Raw genomic sequence first — 16,198 nt, forward strand, 5'->3', positions numbered from 1 at the left:
GGGAGCAGAATTGTCCTCAGCAACCCTGGCTGGTGAGGGGTGGCAGGGGCTGAGGGGTCGGGGGGAGGGAATCATCTGGATTTCAGTTCCTAAAAGCTATCCAGTGACCCCTGCTGGAAGAGCAGTCCGTGTGTGTGTGTGTTCAAGTCTCGGAGATGTCTGATCCTCCAATTTGCCAGACTTGGCTGTGGGCTGCAGCAGTATCTGACAGTCGACTTCCACCTTGAGGAACAGTCGAACCATTGGATACTAACTTTCAGTAAATGACAATGTGCCATTGATGGCTATGATAACAAGATCCATGACTCCACCTGCAATTAGAGGCGAGTATCTCGGTCACCCAAGAGGACTTTTCCTGAGGTTTTTTTTCCCCTTATTGGCCTAGGTATTTTTTTTCCTGTTTTGTTTGCCTCACCCAGGAAATTACATGTCTAGTCATGATGCTCCAGGCATCAGGAGAGTGGGGCAGGCTTGATGGATCAGCTGGTCTTTTCCTGCAGATGTTAAAATCACGGTTGCTCCAATAGATGGATGTATGGACTAGTACTAGAAATTTTTATAAAAATCCAACTGGTTCACTAATGTCCTTCAGGGGCGTGAACCTGACACCCCTACCTGGTCTGGTCTACCTGTGAATCCAATCCCACGCTACTTGGTTGACTCTTAATACCCACAGGGCAAGTGGGGATGGGCATTAAATACTGCCTTGGCAGTGTGAGCCACAGCGCTACGTGAGCTGATCCCAGTCAAGGTGGCTGCTCCCAATTCCTACACGTTGAACATTTGCGCGTGGACAGCAGGTGAGCAGGGGATTAGGCTCAACTAATCTTCCGCAGTCAACTAGCCTGCTGACACTCACTGCCTACCTCACACGTGAAGAATGGCATCTTCAGCAAGGGCAGCCAGCGGGCGAGGAACCGTACGACAGCGGGAGTGAACGTCTGCAGGAGCGGAGGGCGGAAAGAGGAATATAAAGATTTAAAATCAGGATCAGTGAGTACGAGTTCGCAGCTAAGAAAGGACAGCACACCAGAGTACACTACATGAATAAATTTTATTTCTTTGTTGGTAGCTATTTCTAATACTAAGAGGAGAATATGTACACTGAGTGACAGGAGAGATTATACATTTAACATCCGCTTCCATAGAGCTCACTGTGGGTCCTGCGCTGTGAAGCATGATAGTAAATGTAGTTCACACTGCCTTCAAGCCACCATGGCAAGTTTATAAACTAGAAACAGCAGATAAGACACTTTCTGCAAATATATAATCTCAGTTGAGTCATATATATACACATTGTGCAATAAATAATTATAAAAACATAGGCTTTAAGAATATAAAATCAAAGGGTCAAACATCTAATTTGTACAAAACTTTGGATATAGCAACTTGCAATACAGGTTCAACTTGGAGCTAGTAATTCCAGGCTACAAGGTAGAAAAATGCTACGATAAATGTTGCAGACTGTTGATTAATTTTTAGAGCACAGGATGTCAACGCCCATCACTTGAAGTAACTACTCGCCCATTCTGGGAAAGGTATCCATGGGGCTCAACAATGAATTCCCACCTTGCTTCTTTATCTTATCCCATCTTTTTTTTTCTTTCACAGAAAGAAAGCACATTGTATGTAAGTAGAATTACTCTTCACTAGGTGGTGGATGCAAAGTCCCCGTAAGGAAGAAGTCACGTCCACATACGGCCAGCAGATCCACTTAAACCTCAACTTTCAATCATTTGATAAAGGTGTGACTGGTAGGTGAGAAGTACAGGCAGTATTAATACTTAGATCAGGTGTGGTGTGTGATACAGTCACCATCCTAAAGAACTAGGAAGTTTTTTTTTAATGAGGATCTTGTCTGATATCTTTTGACTTGGGGATGGAATAATCGTAGAGCTGGAAGACTGGCTGTTATTACAATGTTAATATCTCAGCTTATATCTGGAGCCAACCGAAGCCATGTGGGATATTGCAGTGTGCAAAGGATTCTGGGGGTTGTAGTCTTTACTGTCAAGTTTGAAGGGACTTAAATTCAGAAATACAGTTACTTCAGGGTTCAAAGTACCAAATCCTAAACTAGATTGGAGCCGACTTAAAGATGTACTGTCCTCGGGATTATTAGCTTTGAAACCAATAATTCAAACACTCGCCATTCTGGGGTGGTTTGTTGCAGTTTGGACAAGTATATCTTTGACAGTTTCAAAGGTAAAGGAATCTTCACATAAAAGCTCTTCTGTGAAGCTGTCGTCTCAAGAGACTTTTCTAAAAATGTCTTTAATGTAGAAATGCAAAGCCACACATCGGCACCAGCATCCTTTATATACCCTTGTGCCTAGAGTCTCCATCCTTTATATACCCTTGTGCCTAGAGTCTCCAGAAATTCCTGAATTTACTTGTGTATATATTTACCTCAATGTAGATGTCATTTATAATCACCAGTGCTTTGTATGGTGGCTCAGTTCACTTGTGTGATGATTTTGTCCTTCGTGGAGCAGCCCCTTGGCCCCTTCCTTTCTTTCACCTCTGTCCCGATGGCAAGTCTGAATCCCCGGGAAGATCACATTCTAATGGGCTTTGCATTTGTTTGTCAGTTCTCGGATGGGTAACATAAAGCAACTCAATCCAACTTGAGATCCATCCAAATATTGAACAGCACCGGGTGTGGGAAGCCATAGTTCTCCCAATTCCCTCACCATCTGTCACGGCCTATTGAGCAGGTTGCCATTTTGATTGGGCCAAGCTTCAGCAATACGTAATTGTTGCAACTATGGGAATGCCCACAACATCACTGAATGTATTGGCTACAGCAAAGTGGCAGGCCACATTGAAAGGTGGGAATAGGGCGGGAGATGGAAAACTAAAATTGTTGTACCAACTTGGGATATTATGGAAATTTAAAAGCACTAGCACTTTATTGCTCGTTTCCTCATCCACCTTAATAAATGACAAGTGAATCCGCAATTTCAAGTTGACAGCAAGTATTCCCAACATACCAGTTTTTGGATCAAATAATAAATTTGACTTCTCTCTTTCCTCATACGTGCTTTTTGGTTCAGAGTAAGTTTCTTTTTAAGCTGGAAAGCCCTACTTGCTTCTAAGAGAAATTGAATCGATTGGTGAAAAGACTACATTCCCCAGAATTCATTTCTGCAATGTTTTGTTTTGCCCCGACTGTGACTGGAAGGTTCCCGATTGTGTGACCTTATTTTGTGTGTGTGTGGGTGTCCTGTTATTTGCACGTATGTACATCGTACACTCGCACGCACTCCTGGCAGCTGACGTAGCAGCACCAGTGGAATATGCAGTGACATTTCTCCTTGCGTTTCTCCGTCCTGGTGTTATGTCCACGCCCGCAGCAGAGCAAGTCGCAGCCGTCAATGCCGTGAGAGGTGACGTTGCAGATCCTGTCCCTGGTCCCAAAGGAGCCCGTTTCGGGGTTTGGCTCGCAAAAGTTTGGCGAGTTTTCATAATAGACGAGGTCTCGCTCGGTCGGGGGCTTAAAGAGCTCATACTTGGCGCGGAGGGTCTCCACCCAGCCGCGGGACTCTCGGTGCTTCTCCACCACCATCTCAGACGCGCTGTCGTATTTGTCCTTCAGATAGTCCCCGATGACCCGGAAATCTGGCTGCGCCCACCAGCAGGTCTTCACCTCGCAGCTCCCCGACAAACCATGACACTTGCATTTCAGGTGCATGTGATCCAGGATTGACTGCAACAATCAAGAAACACAATTAGCGAACACTAGTTAGGACAGTACAGTATTGTCTTGATATATCTGACGAGGTTGATTCTGGAGAACGAGGTTGATTCCTGAGATGAAGGGGTTGTCTTATGAAGAAAGGTTGAGCAGGTTGGGTCTATACTCATTGGAGTTTAGAAAAATGAGAGGTGATCTTATTGAACCATATAAGATTCTGAAGGTGCTTGACAGGGTAGATGCAGAGAGGATGTTTCCCCTCGTGGGGGAATCGAGAACTCGGGGGCATAATTTCAGAATAAGGGGGCACCCTTTTAAATCGGAAATTAGGAGGAATTCCTTCTCTCAGAGGGTCGTGAATCTTTGGAATTCTCTTCCCCAGAGAGCTGTGGAGGCTGGGTCACTGAATATATTTAAGGTGCAGATAGACAGATTTTTGAAAGGTAAGGGAGTCAAGGGTTATGGGGAGCGGGCAGGGAAGCGGAGTCGAGGCCAAGATCAGATCAGCCATGATCTTATTGAATGGCAGAGCAGGCTCGAGGGGCCAAATGACCTACTCCTGCTCCTACGTCTTATGTTCTTATGTACATTTCTTACGTGAAAAAATCTTTAATATCAACTTATCTGTGATATATTACATCTGTGCACATTTCCTGTCTATAAAACCTTACTTGTAGATAAATTTCTGTCATGCATTTGTGTCAACTTTTCCATTATAAATTCCTTTATCCACATTTATAATGGAACCTGCCTGCCTATGTAAACTTTATATGCTGTAATTGCATCATCCTGCCACTGGGGGCACTGTAGTTTCTCAGAGCTGTGGCCCCCAGCAGAGAGGCTCCTCTACTTCCCAGATTGCAGTAAATTTTGTCACTCAACTATATATAATAATACCAAATCAAAGTATTATATAAAAATAAGTACGGAATATGTGACTTTAAAATGGTGACTTAATTATGTCTACGCATCCTGGTCCAATTATCGCCCACCCTATAACCCCGCTCTCCATGTACATAGGATATCAACTACTATATATTTTTTAATATATTCTTTTGGCACCATGCCAAAGATGCCAAGTATCCATTTAGCATTTCAGCTATGTTCCGACCCGCAAACCAAAATACCCTGCTAAATCTTATAAGGGTCCTATGCTATCTAGCTTCCGACATAACTGCCCCATAAAGCAGGGACATACCAAAGAATGGGATGCTCTAGTTCAGTATTAGGCCAACAGTACCCAGTAACTTTCTCCTTGGGCCACAATCCCAACCAATGACTTGCATGAGGGACACTGGATGACATGATACAGTGATAGATGAAAGATCACAGGCAGGTGACAAATAGCTCTTCTGATATATTATGGCCTCCAACAGTGCAACTTCATACCCAGCCAAACAGGAGCACAATGTGAACAATGGAAGATGTGCCAGTTGCCCCTCCCCGAGATGGAATGCCTCATTTTTGTATGGCAGTCGAACCATCAGCGCGCCTGGCACTGCCAATCTTCACTCAACCGCAGCAGATAAATTCAAGAGCTCCTTGGCCCATGCCCTCCTGTCTTAGACTGAAGCCCTTACTGCATGAGACCAGAATGGATAACCTTTTTTCAGCTGAGCAATTACATGCATGGATTCTGGAAAAGGCCAACAATACTTGAGAATACAACATTCTCCATAGGATCACATAGAACTGACACCACTGGAAGCAGGCTTCTCAGCCCAACAAGTCCGTCTTGGTGTTTCTCCTCCAACCCGAGGCCATTGACTGTATGAAAGTATAATTGGAAAAGGAAAATTATTGATACGAGCAAGGATTTCTTTGGCAAATTGTGCTTTCGTTTAACTGGAAATAACTACATAGACTAATGTGAATACTATGAGCCTCTGCATTTCAGCAACTCTTTTGTGCAATATGTAAAAGCCACCTTTTTTCCTTTGTTTACCATACCCAAGAATGGCCAGTGTCACATTAGGGCGAGTTCATGACTGCCCAAGAAGCCATCAGTACTAGACAATAATGGCCTTGTGACATCATGGCTCCGACAAAGCAACTGAAGTCTGGCGTCTGAAGTGCAAAGGAAGCAGCTTTCAAAAGAAACAGGGATGGAATATTTTACACATTATGCATAAAGCTAACAGGCTACCAGTGAATTATATGGGGAAGAGCAGGGGTTAAATTGGATAGCTCTTTCACAGAGCCGGCACAGGCACGATGGGCCGAATGGCTTCCTTCTGTGCTGTAAGATTCTTTGTGGTATCACATAGGAGACCAATATGGGCCAATATGTCTGAGAGTGACATTTTCACCGGTACAACTACAAGCGCCAATCCAACAAGGGCTTCCCATGAAATTGGGTCCGTGGCAACATGTAAATCCATGATGGAAGGGATGGGCTACATAAGAACATAAAACGTATGAACAGGAGTCGGTCATTCGGCCCCTCGAGCCTGCTCCGCCATTCAATAAGATCATGGCTGATCTGATCTTGGCCTCGACTCCACTTCCCTGCCTGCTCCCCATAACCCTTGACTCCCTTACCTTTCAAAAATCTGTCTATCTCCACCTTAAATATATTCAATGACCCAGCCTCCACAGCTCTGTGGGGAAGAGAATTCCAAAGATTCACGACCCTCTGAGAGAAGAAATTCCTCCTCATTTCCGATTTAAAAGGGTGCCCCCTTATTCTGAAATTATGCCCCCTAGTTTTAGGTTCCCCCACGAGGGGAAACATCCTCCCTGCATCTACCCTGTCAAGCTCCTTCAGAATCTTATATGTTTCAATAAGATCCCCTCTCATTCTTCTAAACTCCAATGAGTATAGGCCCAACCTGCTCAACCTTTCTTCATAAGACAACCCCTTCATCTCAGGAATCAACCTCATGAAACTTCACTGAACTGCCCCCAATGCAAGTATATCCTTCCTTAAATAAGGAGACCAAAACTGTACGCAGTACTCCAGCTGTGGTCTCACCAACGCCCTGTACAGTTGTAACAGGACTTCCCCACTTTTATACTCCATTCCCTTTGCAATAAAGGCCAACATTCCATTTGCCTTCCTAATTACTTGCTGTACCTGCATGCTAACTTTTTGTGATTCATGTACAAGGACCCCCAGATCCCTCTGTACCTCAGCATTTTGTAATCTCTCCCCATTTAAATAATTTACTTTTTTATTTTTCCTACCAAAGTGGATAACCTCGCATTTTCCCATATTAAACTCCATCTGCCAGATTTTTGCCCGCTCACTTAGCCTATCTATATCCCTTTGGAGATTCTTTGCGTCCTCCACACAATTAGTTTTCCCACCTATCTTTGTATCATCAGCAAATTTGGCTACATTACACTCAGTCCCTTCATCCAAGTCATTAATATAGATTGTAAATAGTTGAGGCCCCAGCACTGATCCTTGCGGCACCCCACTAGTTACAGTTTGCCAACCTGAAAATGACCCATTTATCCCAACTCGCTGTTTTCTGTTAGTTAGCCAATCCTCTATCCATGCTAATATATTACCTCCAACCCCGTGAGTTCTTATCTTGTGTGGCACCTAATCGCATATTCTGGAAATCCAAATACACAACATCTACTGGTTCCCCTTTATCCACCCTGCTCGTTACATCCTCAAAAGAATTCCAGCAAATTTGTCAAACATGATTTCCCTTTCATAAAACCATGCTGACTCTGCTTGACTATATTATGATTTTCTAAATGTCCTGCTACTACTTCCTTAATGATGGACTCCAGCATTTTCCCAATGACAGATGTTAGGCTAACTGGTCGATAGTTGCCTGCTTTCTGTCTCCTTCCTTTCTTAAATAGGGGCTAGATGAGCTGAATGGCCTTTTCTTACAAAAATGTAAGAAAGCACAGAATATCATTGGGCTTCTTGTTTCTGTTCCTAAAATGACTGACAATGCACCAGCCTGAGGTGGTTATGCAGATCAGGATGCCATGCCAGCAGTAATGAACAAAATCGACATGATACCAGAGCAAATCAAGTGAGTAACACCGGAAATCCAAATGGCTGAAAAATAACCTATTCTGACATAAACACACATAGATTGCAAAGATTAAATTTTCAGAAAAGATGTAGAAATAAAGTACTTTTTAAACTTGTTTATAAAGAACATACATTAAAGGGCTTTATACAAGAACGGAATCTTGCTTCATGTAATACGTTAGTAGAGGCAACGTATTGCCTATAATCAAATTTGCACATAATGGATCAAGATTAGTGTCTATGATTAGGTGTTAACCGTGGCTCAGTTGGTAGCGCACTCACCTCTGAGTCAGTGGGCTGTGGGTTCACAGGCCCACTCCAGAGGCGTGAGCCACAGAATCTAGTTGGCACCCCAGTGCAGTACTGAGGGGGCACTGCGCTGTCGGAGTGTGCCGTCTTTCAGATGAGATGTGAAACTGAGGCCCCATCTGCTCTCTCAAGTTCTCCCCAGTGACCTGGCCAATGTTTATACCTCAACCAACATTACTACAAAGCAGGTTATCTGGTCAGTATCACATTGCTGTTTGTGGGAGCTTGCTGTGCGCAAATTGGTTCTCGCGTTTCCTACATTACAACAGTCAGTGCACTTTAAAAAAAAGTACTTCATTGGCTGTAAAGTGCTTTGGAACGTCTTGATGTTGTGAAAGGCGCTATATTTCTTCTTTCTTCATGAAAGGAGCAGGAAGGGCCAATGTGCAGATATCAAGTCATTGCCAGGAATTTCTTCATATTGATACCACATAGACAGATGCAAGTGTACAGGCATGATATCGAGCAGCAATGCTTGTAAAACACCCCCGGGAGTCTTTCCTTCCCTGTGTCTTGGGGCTGCTGCTAATGTAGCCATGATAGGTTGTGGAGGATGGGATTTACTGCTGTCTCCTCTCCTCCTGCTTTCCAGTGACAGACAAGATAATGAACAGTCACCGTTACAGAGTGTTGAATATTTGCATTTCTCTTTTGGAAATTAGAGATACAGACAGATTTATGGTTTCAGCGCTCAAAACGGTTCCTTTGTTGAAGATGAAGCAAGGAACTCCATAATCTGTTTGAATGTGAAGGCGAGAAGTGAAACGCAGTGTTATGTTTACAATAATTGGTGCTTTCTTCCATCAGAACAGCCCCACCTCCAGCACACACACATTGACGAGGTTGCTGACAGAGGCACCCATTCTGTTGAGTGGCTGTGTGCAAACATGCTTCCTGAGGTCTGAGTCAGGAGGGAATTGAGGGGTACAAGTTGGATGCGAGCCAAGAGTGTGATCACGATGCCGAAACAGCATTTGAAAATATAATATAATATAGATGTTCAAAAAGAAAGACTTGCATTTATATAGCGCCTTTCACGACCTCAGGACGTCCCAAAGCGCTTTACAGCCAACGAAGTACTTCAGAAGTGGAGTCACTGTTGTAATGTAGGAAATGCAGCAGCAAATTTGTGCACAGCAAGCTCCCACAAACAGCAATGTGATAATGACCAGATAATCTGTTTTTAGTGATGTTGGTTGAGGGATAAATATTGGCCCCGGGGAGAACTCCTCAGCTCTTCTTTGAAATAGTGCCGTGGGATCTTTTACATCCACCTGAGAGAGCAGACGGGGCCTGTTGAAAAGTGCATGTGTGTGGACATTGGTGGGGACAAGATTAGGGTTGGCTGTGATGCATCCTAACATCTCATCTGAAAGACAGCACCTCTGACAGTGCAGCACTCCCTCAGTACTGCACTGAAGTGTTAGCCTAGATTATGTGCTTAAATCCCTGGAATGTGACTTGAATCCATAACCTTCTGACTCAGCGGCGAGAGTGCTATCCACTGAGCCACGGCTGACACCATAAAATGGCATTTTTAAATGAGTTGCAGGAAGGGTGATGAAGAAGAACTAGTATGTAAGGTATAAGGGCTGTACTCTTTCTCTCCTGAAAGTGCTAAGTCAGGATGGGTACTGCTGGTGTTGGGGCTCATTGTGGTCAGGTTCTGAGGACCAAGGTGAGACAGTATAAAGGGCACCCATGTTGATGGAATAGACGGCAGGTGAAGTACAGATAACAGAAGCATTCTGTCAATGGTGAGAGAGTTCTTCCAATGAGGTGACCCTGGATGGAGACTTTGCTGGAAACACTTGCAGCCTGCAGAATCTGTGCTGGAAATGGACTGAGCAACAGCTTCTGCCTGAGGAAAGTGATCCTCTGTCAGGCGGGAGCTTTTACTGTACATTTGACGCTGTCAAGTAATCAGCTGGAGCAAAGGCCACGGAACTCCCGCCTCAGGTTGACAGACATGGTTTCCGAGCTGCGGGAATGCCGTGGCTGTGCAGGGAAAGTGAAAAAAGGCTCTTAAGTGCCTGTTAACCGCCTGATAATCATTTCCATTGGGTCGCCCGCCGCTGCTGGTCGGGTCGGCTCCGCGATGACAGACGCGCCAGGGGAAAGGCGCGTGGGAGCGAGAGGACAGCGGGTTCCCGACCCGCTGTCAAAAATAACAATTTTCCCACCCAACCCGCCACCGATCGCGCCCGCTACCACCCCGGGAAATTCCGGCCATACTCTTTCCAATAGGGATCAGTGGATACTGATCAGGACCAGGAACCTTGGCTGAATTTTCACCCTCCTGAACCCAGGTGGAGCGAGGCCAGTCGCTATCCTCTGACCACTGGTTGAGGTCACTCGACACAGACCAGGGACTGAATCTTGGATCCTCCTGGTTTGAATTGCTGTGAGTGGCACCTCTTTCACCAGAGGTAGTGCCAGACTGATCCCTCTGAAGTTCAAAAAGGACCCAGAATCTAATGCAATCTCGGGCCTTCACCTTTGAGCCCTGGGGACTCCTCACTTGCCAAGACTCTGAAGGGTTGTTGCAGTTAGGTGAGACGCTGTTGACTTACTGTCTGAGTATGAACAGAAGAACACACCACAATTGTGCAATTCCACGACTAATGCAAGTGCTACTTTCATTCCTGGTAGGCTTGATAACTACAGCTGCAGCACCAGCTCATGGGTGTGATGAAACAAATAAATACCCGTTGCAATGACTTGTGTAAGATAGGTCAGGAAAGAGAAAAACCATTCAGCCCATCGGAGCTCATTCCTCTAGGACCATTAACTCTTCCATCTAATAAGAACATAAGAACGTAAGAAATAGGAGGTAAGAAGTAGGCCATTCGGCCCCTCGAGCCTGCTCTCCCATTCAATAAGATCAAGGCTGATCTGATCTTGGCCTCAACTCCACTTTCCTGCCCGCTCCCCATAAACCTTGATTCCCCTGTTTTTCAAATATCTGTCTATCTCCGCCTTGAATATATTCAATGACTCCGCCTCCACAGCTCTCTGGGGTAGAGAATTCCAAAAATTCACGACCCTCTGAGAGAAGAAATTCCTCCTCATCTCCGTTTTAAATGGGCGACCCCTTATCCTGAAACTATGCCCCCTAGTTCTAGATTCCCCCACGAGGGGAAACATCCTCTCAGCATCTACCCTGTCAAGCCCCCTCAGAATCTTATGTTTCAATAAGATCACCTCTCATTCGTCTACACTCCAATGAGTATAGACCTCTATACTCACTATATATAGGTCACTATAATGTGCTCACTCTCAGTGTATTGGCCTCGATTACTTTGCTCAGAAGAATTATTCTGAACATTTCTAACTCTTCCAGTAATTATTTTTTCTGATGTCCGTTCTAACCTTAAATTAATTTCAATTTTCTATTTGCCTGGTGCATTGTGAAGGAATAATCTGGAGTCACCTTATTGATCCCATTTAATATTTCATACATGTTGCTGCACTGATAACCTGTAGCGTCGCACCAGCTGTGACCTTTATAAAGGTGAACACAGCCTAGCTAACACCCTCATATTCTACAGAAATTGTTATTTGAATCAAACAATTACATTTCTCATGCTCATTGTTTAAGTCATAACTGTCAATTTGTGTTAGCTATGTTTTGACTCCAATTTTTGTGGTTAAATTGCACAGGATAAACAACTAACAGCAAGTGTCCCGAGGTGCTGAGACAACAGATCGTATAGCTCCTGACTGAAATATATCTGTTACCGGCACATTCTAACACTTAGGGGGCAAAATTCCCCTCGTTTGCTCCTCAGGTGGGTGGTGCGAACCGGACGCAAATGGCTAGTCACCCCCCCCCCCCCACCCCCGAGGCGATAACTGCGCCACCTGTGAAATTCCGCGAGGGGTTAGCGGTGGCGCTACCAGGTATCAATCACCCTGATCTTCTGCACCCGGAGATCACGACGTCATCTCCGGGCGCGGTGCCCCGGTAACGCCTCGGGAGAAAAATTCCCCCTCGCGCCCCGCAGTAGCGTCAGCCGATGTTACTGACTGCTGCAGGGGTTGCAAACAATGAGGCCGGCCGCTCATGGGGCGCAACTTAAAGGCGCGGTGGGTGACCGGCCAAAAAAAAAAAGCCGATTTTTAAAAAGTATTTATTTTTGGCCACCGGTTGTGGAGTCTGTGCCGTGATCGCTCAGCCCGGCGCGCTGCTTGAGTGATCACGCGACACTCCCGCTCCCCGGTGGCCCTGCGTCGTGGCAGCGCTACGTGAGGCCACACGTGGCGCTGCTGAGCACCTCGCCCCGGATCGGGATATTCCCCGCCTCTTGCGCTGGATTTAATGCTCCACTTCCCTCTTGGAGCAAAAGGAGGGAATTTAACAAATGTTTGAAAAGGTTAGCGCCTGGTGCTAACTTTCCAAACATTTTTCACTTAGCATCCCAAACGGCCCTCGAGGGGAATTTCTCCCCCTTTGAGTGGTACCTGAAATAAACCCAGTGCAACTTGTCTGATTGGGCTTCTATGTTACCATTAGGGCATTGCGACAAGATGTTCAAAAAGAAAAAAGACTTGCATTTATATAGCGCCTTTCATGGCCTCAGAACATCCCAAAGTGCTTTACAGTCAATAAAGTACTTTTGAAGTGTCTTCTTCTTAGGCAGTTCCTCGGAACCGAGGATGACTTGCTTCCACATTAAAAATGAGTTCTCAGGTGACTGATGAGTCCAATGCGGGACCTACAGACTCTGTCACAGGTGGGGCAGACGGTGGTTGAAGGGGCGGGTGGGTGGGGTGCTTGGGTTGATGTGCGCTCCTTGCGCTGCCTGCGCTTGGCTTCCGCTTGCTCCCGGCGAAGAGACTCGAGGTGTTCGGCGCCTTCCCGGATGCTTCTCCTCCACTTTGTGCGGTCTTGGGCCAGGGATTCCCAGGTGTCGATGGGGATGTTACACTTTTTCAAGGAGTCTTTGTGGGTGTCCTTGAAGAGTTTCCTCTGCCCACCTGGGGCTCTCTTGCCGTGCCGGAGCTCTGAGTAGAGTGCTTGTTCTGGGAGCCTCGTATCGGGCATGCAGACAATGTGACCCATCCATCGGAGCTGATTGAGCGTGGTCAAAGCTTCGATGCTGGGGATGTTGGCCTGAGCGAGAACACTGATGTTGGTACGCCTATTCTGCCAATGGATTTGCAGGATCTTGCGGAGGCAGCGTTGGTGGTACCTCTCCAGTGCTTTGAGGTGCCTGCTGTATATGGTCCATGTCTCTGAGGCATACAGCAGAGCAGGTATCACTGCTGCTCTGTAGACCATGAGCTTAGTGCCGGGTTTGAGGTCCTGGTTTTCAAACACTCTCTTCCTCAGGCGACCAAAGGTTGCACTGGCACACTGAAGGCGGTGTTGGACTTTGTCGTCGACGTCTGCCCTTGTTGACAGTAGGCTCCCGAGGTATGGAAAGTGGTCCACATTGTCCAAGGCCTTGTCGTGGATTTTGATAATTTTGAAGTGTAGTCACTGTTGTAATGTAGGAAATGCGGCAGCCAATTTGCGCACAGCAAGCTCCCACAAACAGCAATCAGGTAACGACCAGATAATCTGTTTTAATGATGTTGGTTGAAGGATAAATAATGGTCAGGAAACTGGGACGAACTCCCCTGCTCTTCTTCAAAATAGTGCCATGGGATCTTTAACACCCACCTGAGAGGGGAGATGGGGCCTTGATTTGACATCTCATCCAAAAGACAGCACCTCTGACAGTGCAGCACCCCAATCGGAATGGTGCAGGGTGCTTCGCAGAATAGGCGTATGGAGAGTGGATGCTAAACCAGGAAAACAGAGGTTTGGAGAGGGGACAACCAAAAGCTTGTTCAAAGAGACGGGTTTTCAAAGGAGGACGGAATGGTGGGAATGGGTTTACCATGGGATTTCCAGCCAGTAGGACACAGGGAGCAGAAGACCCTGCCAGCAATGATGAGGCAAAGGTAGGGAAATAGAGGGTTGGAGGAGGTGATGTAAAAAAAATGTGCATTTATATAGTGCCTTTAATGTAGTAAAATGTCCCAAGACACTTCACAGGAGTGTTAGCAGACGACATTTGACGTCGAGCCACATGAGGAGATATTAGGACAGGAAAGAGGCAAAAAAGAAAGACTTGCATTTATATAGCGCCTTTCACAACCAGCAAACATCCCAAAGCACTTTACAGCCAATTATGTCCTTTTTTGAAGTGTAGTCACTGTTGTAATGTAGGTAGGTTTCAAGGAGCGTCTTAAAGGAGGAGAGAGAGGTAAGAGAGGCAGAGAGGTTTAGGGAGGGAATTCCAGAGCTTACGGCCCAGGCAACTGAAGGCACGGCCACCAATGGCGTGGTGATGGAAATCGGGGACGCACAAAAGGTCAGAATTGGAGGAACGCAGTTTTCTCAGAGGGTTGGCTTTAAGGGACGGTTAGAAGTAGAGTCCATTTCATTTCATTTCTAGAGTGCTGCTAGCAGCTGGAGTATGACAGACAGCAATCGCCAGAGTGAAAAGGGCCACGAGTGTAGATTAGATCAGTTCAAGCAGGCCTGCTGATATTTCTTCTCACTTCCCTACTTCTGAAAAGTGACTAATATGGATTACACTTCTGTTTTAGAAGAGTCCTGATTAAGAATGACTGACACATACCCGTAGGGTGCCAAATCATCAGTGCGTGCCAGATAGATACACTGGCTTCTCGCCACCTATCTGTTTACACACAGCAAACACCTGGATGAGATGTTTTTCATGCCAGAATGCCTAATGTCTTATTTACAGTGCAAAGCTAGTTCTGAAGTGTAATCTACTGTCTGATATTTACACCACTAGGAAGTTACCACAGTAAACGTGGTCACTCCCTCCTCAAACAACTATCCTCGACCCATCCATCCTCTCAAGCACCTCCTTTTCCTCAAATGTGATGTTGCCTCCAAGATCCATGCCTACCTCTCTCAAAGCTCCCTGGTTGTATCCCTGCAGTCTGGCTTCCACCCTTTTAACAGTACTGAGACTGCACTGACAAGAGTCCCAAACGACATTCTCTGTGACTGTCACCATGGTGTACTAACCCTCTTTGCCCCCCTTGACTGCTCTGCAGTACTTGACAATGCCATTCTACTCAACTGCCTTACCTGCATTGTCTCGCATGATGGTACTGCCTTCACATAGGTGCACTCCTATCTGTCTGAACACAGCCAACACATGTCCCGCAATGACTTGTCTTTCTGCCCACTCATCATCGACAGTATCCTTGGTCCTTTCCTCTTCCTAATCTACATGCTGCAGGAATGGCATTAGCCTCCATATGTACACTGATGGCACCCAACTCTATCTCGCCATCTCCTCCGTTGACTCTATGACCACCTCTATGCTGTCAGACTATCTCTCCAACATCAAGGCATGAATGAGTCCAAATTGCTCCAATGGAACACCAGAACGACTGAAGCCATTGTTATCAACTCCCACCATGTACCCTCACATCCACCCCTGTCGCTGAGGTGCACCTGTTGAGACTGGACATACCTCTGCCAACCCTGTGCCAAGTCCCAACTGAGTGCCCCCCTTATATTGATGGCCATGTAGGTGCGGGCGGAGGCTTCACCCCCACAATGTAGATTTTGTTGGGTAAGGTTATCAAGGGATATGAGTCGAAGGTGGGCAAATGGGGTTGAGGCATAGGTCAACCATGATCTGAATGGAATGGTGAAACAGGCTTGAGGGACTGAATGGCCTACCCCTGTTCCTATGTTCCACAAAGCCATACAAAAATTATCTATTCAAAAATGACTCTACATTTCCTTCCGTAATCAGACACATATGATATGCTTCATTGTACAGTGCCTTCAACATCAAGGCCGTATTCAACCGACTATGACACCAAGGAGCTGTAGCAAAACTGAGGCTAGTAGGGAGGAGCGTCAAAAGGAAAACCCTCCAGCGGTTGGAATCACGCCTGACGCACGGGAAGGTGACTGCAGGTGAAGCTGTCAGAGGCCAATCAATGCAAGCCCAGGACTTTGCTACAGGAGTTCCTTAGCCCAATATTCTTCAGCTGCTTCATCAATAACCTTCCCTCCATTATAAGCTCAGAGTGGGACTGCTCGGTGACAATTCCATGGCGGCAAACTCCATTACAACTCCTCCGATAATGAAGCAGCCCATGCCCACCTACAGCAAGACTGGGCAACATCCAGGCATAGGCTG

The 16,198-nt window shown here is 46.0% G+C and overlaps 1 protein-coding gene across 1 annotated transcript in view; it reads right to left on the bottom strand.

Moving 5' to 3' along the window:
- Positions 1 to 1,035: 1,035 nt before the first annotated feature.
- LOC147101467 (proto-oncogene Wnt-3) overlaps positions 1,036 to 16,198 on the bottom strand; it is a 73,405-nt gene continuing 58,242 nt past the window's right edge. The window contains exon 4 of the mRNA XM_085966606.1: positions 1,036 to 3,709. Within this exon, the coding sequence (XP_085822732.1) occupies positions 3,230 to 3,709 (480 nt within the window). The 3' untranslated portion in view covers positions 1,036 to 3,229. The remainder of the gene's footprint in view (positions 3,710 to 16,198) is intronic.

This window comes from Somniosus microcephalus, chromosome 24 (genome assembly GCF_052327205.1).
Source record: "Somniosus microcephalus isolate GS21.2 chromosome 24, FLI_Smic_1.0, whole genome shotgun sequence".
Lineage (NCBI taxonomy): Eukaryota > Metazoa > Chordata > Chondrichthyes > Squaliformes > Somniosidae > Somniosus > Somniosus microcephalus.